This window comes from Babylonia areolata, chromosome 8, assembly GCF_041734735.1.
Source record: "Babylonia areolata isolate BAREFJ2019XMU chromosome 8, ASM4173473v1, whole genome shotgun sequence".
Taxonomy (NCBI): Eukaryota; Metazoa; Mollusca; class Gastropoda; order Neogastropoda; family Buccinidae; genus Babylonia; species Babylonia areolata.
The window spans coordinates 30,845,162-30,851,948 of NC_134883.1; the positions used below are offsets into that span (position 1 = coordinate 30,845,162).

The window sequence follows — 6,787 nt, forward strand, 5'->3', positions numbered from 1 at the left end:
TATCGATGTTTGGTCGCCAGGAGGTCATACACCAAAGGAGACACTGCACTGCTGCTGAGTCATTGCGGTGGTGTTCAGTAGTTCCTGATTCTCGTCCAGCGATCTTCCCGATGTTTCCTCTCGTGAATGATACCACACACCGAGGTCTTGCACTGAGCGCAGAGTACAGAACCCACAGCAACTCAAGTGCTGTCAGTTTCTGTAGTCCTAAGCTCAGGAAAAAAAATATATATGAGCAAACAAATATAATTATACTAAGCATGAAAAAAATGTTACTCTCCGAGAGAGCAGCCACAAAATTCACACCGGAAAATTATCCGTGGTAAAAAGTCTTAAGAAAATTAATTACAAATACGAAATAAGATGAAAGAAGTTCAGATATGTACTGTCAGTCGTTCACATTCCGTGCATAGATATGTTGTTGGTGGGTTGTTTTTTTGTTGTTTTGTTTTGTTTTTTGTTTGTTTTTTGTTGTTGGTTTTTTTGTTGGTTTTGTGTGTGTGTGTGTGTGTGTGTGTGTGTGTGTGTGTGTGTGTGTGTGTGTGTGTGTGTATTGTTTTGTCACTGATGTGGACTAGAAGAACCTGGTTTAAAGGCAGGATTGAGCTCCCCTGCCATCACTTCTTCATACGATGGTGGCGGCTGGTAAACTCCTGGCGGAAGTGACGTCATTATGTCACTCTCAGACTGGTATATTCCTGAAAAAAACCACACCAAAAAACCCACCAACTGAACTGAAAGGAGCTGAACTGAACTATGACATGAATCATATGAACATGGAGACTGCATTCAACTAAGCTGATTTCAGTCATTTTATGAACACACCACTCAGTGAGGATGAATTTAACCGTCACCAAAGAAAAAACAAAACAAAACAAAAAAAACCCCAAAGAACATAGGAATAAAATGTTCGAAATTCCTATCAAAGTAAACTACTTGCTTTATAATGATTATAAAAATTGACTATTTTATCTGACGATGACATAAAAAAATCCCAGACATTTTCCTTGTTCATTTCATACAAAACCTTTTATAAGTATTCAATAACCCGTACTGCATTTCGTTTTTACTTCTTCCTTTGTGTGTGTGTGTGTGTGTTGTTGTTTTTTTACGTTTAAATTCATGCCATACCTGCGCGCAATCAGCCCCGCATCCCCCACCCCTACCCCACCCCCTACACAAACCTCCCTCCCTTCAACCGTCCCCTCCTCTCTTCCCCGCCCTACAAAGAATACCCTTCCGCACCTGCCCCTACTAACCATCTCTTCTTCTTCCCACCACGTACGAAGCCCATCTAATATATAATAACAATAATAATAAATAATAATAATGGATACTTATATAGCACACTATCCAGAAATCTGCTCTAGGTGCTTTACAAAAACGCTTTTGTTAACATAAAACATTATATCTATGTTACATACACACACCAAAATGTGACTACACACACACACACACACACACACACACACACACGCACGCACGCACGCACGCACACACACACACACTGAATACATACATTTTAACATACATGTGTATCTAACAGCTACCCTAACACATACGCACACATAGGCAGGCACAAACTTACATAAACACACGCACACACAATACACATTCATATACATATAATTATATAATCCTGACCTGTGGAAGAGCCGTCGGCATCAGCTGTGAAGTGGACGGAGCCCCCACCACCAGGGTGGTTGTTGGGGTACCTCACCACCACCCCGCCCCGAGAAGGCCTCCTCTGCCTCCTCGTGCGGCTTTCCTGCTGTCGACAGTAGCAGTAGCAGAAGCAGAGGCCCCCCGCCAGCAGGATCAGGCTGACGAAGCCCCCGATCACACAGCCCACGATCAGCCCCACCCTGTAGGGGAACAACAGCAGGCAGGTTAGGTTACATTACATACCGTGGAGCTGCACCTGCACCAGCACCAGCACCAGCACCAGCACCAGCAGCTGCAGTGAAGTATGATAGTCGCTTTGATGTTTTACTGTGATTGACAGTACAGTCCTTGTGACAAGGGGGTACAAATACATTTTCAAGAGATGTAAGATCAAACAAACAACCAAAATGTAAATTAATATTCTCAACACATGCACAGTTAGCGCAAAATTAATACAGAAAATTAGACCAACATGAAACAGATGATAACATCTCTCAGCTCGACCATCCATAATGAATGAACTTTCTTACACACACACACACACACACACACACACACACACACACACACACACACACACACATTGATTATGATAGTCAGTCGTGTCCGATTATGACCATCAGACGAGGTAACTGCTGTCCCGGCTATCTGGGCTAGAATTTGATTATAGTGGAGAGTGTCTTGCACCAAGGACAGGGTGTGTGACTGATGCTGTGTGGGGCCCAGGTTCCCCTGGCTGAACTAGGGGGCTTAACGGTCGCACACAGACATCAGTCATCTAGAGCGCGCCCCCCCCCCCCTTGTGGATTGTTGCCCTGCATAGGGATCACCACAGGATCACAGACAAGACAAGACAAGACATCACGAGGGCCAGCCTCGGACCGACAACCAGGACTCCACCACCCGAACACAGCCAGGACACAGCACGGACCACGGACATCGCCAGCGGCCAGAACACAGCGAAGACCCTCCTCGAACAAGTAACCAGGACTACACCCCCACAAGACCACAGGACCAACGCCTTGACCACATCACACCCCCATGGATGAGACCACAGCCACGAACATCGTGACCTTAAGGGCTCATTGCCGACAGGTCGTTAACTCACTCAGTACGGCCAGTCCTCTCTTCTCCTCTACACAGACCCCTCGGATGTCCAGTGGGTGTCTGAATGACCCAACCTTTAGCTTCCGTCGTCAGAATTGTGGTGTTCTTTGTCAACATTCACCTCTTCAGTATAAGAGCCTTCCGCTTGCAATATTTTGATGATGGTAATTGGGGTGAAACGCTGTTAACGTCGTCTCTTTCGCCGTTCGTATGGAGAGAGTTAAACTCAACTCTACAGAGTGTCTTGCCCATGAGTTACATCCCTTCACCCTGTCGGCCAACAGGACAACTAGGCCCCGAAGGCTGCAGCACTGGGACACAGTGCGATCTCGCCTTCTATGGAGTTTGAGAGTCAAAGTCCTTCACAAAAAGATGTAAATGAATAATCATTGCTGTGGAGAGACCATTAGTCATACAACTGTCACTTTGTGCTGTTGGCTCAACTGTATGCATATGTCAGTCTCTGATAAAGCCGAACGTTGAGCCCTATTATATCGGTAATGGAGTATGGGGTAAAAACGGTCATACACGTAAAAGCCCACTCGTGTTCATACGAGTGAACGTGGGAGTTGCAGCCCATGAACGCAGAAGAAGAAAATGAAGAAGGTAGTAATACCCGGATACTCGACGTATAACATCATGAGCAACATTATCAGTAGTAGTCGTTGATGTAGTATGGTAGTAGTAGTAGTAGTAGTAGTAGTAGTAGTAGTAGTAGTAGTCGTACAGCAGCAGCAGCAATAAAAATAGTGGGAGTAGTAGTAGTAGTAGCAGAGCGACAGCAGCAGTAGCAGCAGAAGTAAAAGAAGTAGCAGTATGAGTAGTTGTTGTAGTAGTCGTGGTTACACAGTACTTTAAACTTTAAAAAGTTTTCTTAAATCACCCTATCCCGCCCGAAATAACATCTCCCCCCCAAAACCCTCCCCCCCCCCCCCCCGCCCCCCCCCCCCCCCTTAATAAATAAATAAATAAATAAAATGTATAGGCTATGCCCCCGTGTGTGTAAGATGGACTGACAAACGAAAACACAAACACATTTCAGACCAAAAAAAAAGAGACACACAGACATATGAACTCACAGACGAACAGACATATTTCGAGTAAGTAAAATGTGGACTGACAGGACACAGTGTAAAAAACAGACAGACAGACAGTCAAACAGACAATCGGACAGATCAAAAGATAAAAAAAAATGGACACAAGGACAAACATACGAACGCACAGACAGACATACAGTCAGACGGAAGTCAAGCATGAGATGGACGAAGCTGGATAACACAACACACACACACACACACACACACACACACACACACACATCAACACCACCACCCCAGGCTAACCCAGACACCCACACCCACTCACACACACACATATCAACACCACCCCTCTACCCCCCCCCCCCCCACACACACACACACAATCAACACCACCCCTCTAACCCCCCCCCCCCCCCCCACACACACACACACATAAAAACCACCCCTCTAACCCAGACACACCCACCCATCCACTCCCCCCCCCCCCTCCACCCCCCCCCCCCCCACCCCCACACACACATACACACAACAACAACAAAACAGCACTACGGACGGCGGGCTGCAGCATGGGTCCTGGAACTTCCAGCAGCATCCCCACTGGCACTTCTTGAAGCTGACCATCATCTCGTTCCGCATGTCATGCGAGTTGTAGGAGTAACTGATATGGCTGCACAGCTCCTCCGCCGTGACTGTCACACACACACACACACACACACACACACACACACACACACACACACACACACACACACGGATAGAAACACACATAATCACTGACTGAAACCATTTATTGTCAGAGTAACTCATTGTTGTACTGACATTTTCGCAACCATTTGAATAAATATCAACTGAGCAACACAAAGAAAATCAAATTAACACATAATCACACACGCGCGGACACACACATACCCACAAACATATTTTAACATACATTCGCGTCCGTGCGCGCACACACACACACACACACACACACACACACACACCAAAAAAGAAATTGTAACATCACTGATTACTTGACATAAAAAGAATGTTATATTATAAACACACACACACGCGCGCGCGCGCGCACGCACACACGGACACAAAAAACCAAACCCAAACAAACAATATAAACACACGCATGCACGCACACACACACACACACACACACACACACACACACACACACACACACACACACACACACACACTGTTTCAAATGTGGGGAATCGAAGGCTTCTTAACAAGGCACCATGCTTGTCACTGAGGCGGAACAATAACACAAATAACGCGGTTCACACGGAATGAGTGTGAGGCAAGGAGCTTAAAACCTGCCATCGTCAAGTGCTCGAACAGTGTCTGCGGATTAACGTCCGATAGAACTCTATAATTACAGGTTTCAGTCTTAGACACAGACACACGCACAGACATAGACACATAGACTCACAAACGCTCGTGCCCCCCGTGCGTAAACACACACACACACACACACACACACACACACACACACACACACACACACTAAGAAACAGATAGAAAAAAGAGTCACGGATAAATGAGAGAGATATCGACAGGCAATGAAACAATCAGACGACCCGACGAATACGGATGATTTATTCATTAGACCATAGCCCCTATGACTGAAGGGGTACACAATCATCTGTTGCGTCGCATTTGTTTGAATAGACACGAAGAAAAAAAAATCACATGAAACAACATTTATAATAACAAAAAATATCATGACGTTGCAATTGCTCTAAATTCAAATGCTTTGTGCGTGAAGATGGACAAATTCCACACATCATTCACTAAGACACAGACACCGTCAGACACACAGACACACACGCGCGCGCGCGCGGGCACTCCGTCTTGCCCTTTACTCCCCAATCGACACATTCAACAATCAAAACCTGCAACAAATAAATAAAGGAAGTCAGTGGGACAACAACCACAATCAGATCTGAAAACATACGCAGCCAGGCAAATACGTTCATAATTCAACTACGTTCGTAATTTACACAAAATGTGTATCACCAATTAAAAAACAAATAAATGAAAGCGTTAAAGTGTGTTACTTAAAATTTGTCGTGCAACTGCAAACTTTACTTGAAGGTCGGAGTGTTCCAATTTCGTTATTTTACCTATTTATTTTTGTAACAGTCAGTGAGTCACCATATCGTTTTGTATACTTGTTCCAAGATCGAAGAAGACTGAGAGGGAACTGCAACAACACAAGAAACAGGTGTACTTCTTGAAAATGAAAGTGTTTTTGTACCTGCAATGGCCGACAGTAGCCACGACACGAGAGTGCAGACGATCGTCTGTGTAGAAGTCGCCATGTTGGCGTGTGGAGGAAGGTGACAAGGAAGACGAACGTCGAAAGAAAAAAAACCGTTGCCACAGGCACATGAAATGACGTGAGGATTTAAAGAAACACGATAGTGTGCACTCTATGTGTGTGTGTGTGTGTGTGTGTGTGTGTGTGTGTGTGTGTGTGTGTGTGTCACGGTGTCTGTGTTTGTGTGTGTGTGTTTCTGCCTTTAAAGTCTTTTCGCTTTTAGTCATATTAGACGTGTGTGGGCAGTGCTTGAGAGAGAGAGAGAGAGAGAAAGAGAGAGAGAGAGCGTGTGTGTGTGTGTCTGTCTGTCTGTCTGTCTGTTTGCGCGCGCGCGTGCCAATTTGAGTATGTGTATGTGATGTCACTGACGTGTGTGCGTGATGTGTGCGCGCTTGCTTTATGTTTGTCAGTGTTCTTGAGAGCGCGTTGAACGGATGTGTTGACTGAGTCGCCGAGTGCAGTTTTGCCTCCTTGCCTGTTCGTGTTATCGTGCATATGTAATAGGTGAGGTGATGCGAGTCCCCATCGCAGGGTTTGCCGCATTAGATCATAGACTGCGTTTATCATTATCATCATTATAAGTTCAGTATTGAGCCGATACGTGTGTGTGTGTCAGAGTGTGTGTGTGTGTGTGTGTGTGTGTGTGTGTGTGTGTGTG

General features: G+C 45.4%; 1 protein-coding gene across 1 annotated transcript; it reads right to left on the reverse strand.

Moving 5' to 3' along the window:
- Positions 1-245: 245 nt before the first annotated feature.
- LOC143285141 (uncharacterized) lies at positions 246-6,173 on the reverse strand. Its single transcript, XM_076592367.1, has 4 exons — positions 6,067-6,173; positions 4,366-4,501; positions 1,645-1,865; positions 246-698 (listed from the first exon to the last, which is right to left on the reverse strand). The coding sequence occupies exons 1-4, from the start codon at positions 6,128-6,130 to the stop codon at positions 562-564; spliced, it is 558 nt and encodes a 185-aa protein (XP_076448482.1). The 5' UTR covers positions 6,131-6,173; the 3' UTR covers positions 246-561.
- Positions 6,174-6,787: the final 614 nt, after the last annotated feature.

What these genes read in the sequence shown, in the direction of transcription:
- LOC143285141 (XM_076592367.1), bottom strand. Translation starts at nt 6,130, where the DNA reads ATGGCGACTTCTACACAGACGATCGTCTGCACTCTCGTGTCGTGGCTA. An exon ending in GACCCATGCTGCAGCCCGCC is followed by an intron (nt 1,866 to 4,365) that starts GTCCGTAGTGCT and finishes GTTCCCCTACAG; the next exon opens with GGTGGGGCTGATCGTGGGCT. An exon ending in TGCCGACGGCTCTTCCACAG is followed by an intron (nt 699 to 1,644) that starts GTCAGGATTATA and finishes GGTTTTTTTCAG; the next exon opens with GAATATACCAGTCTGAGAGT.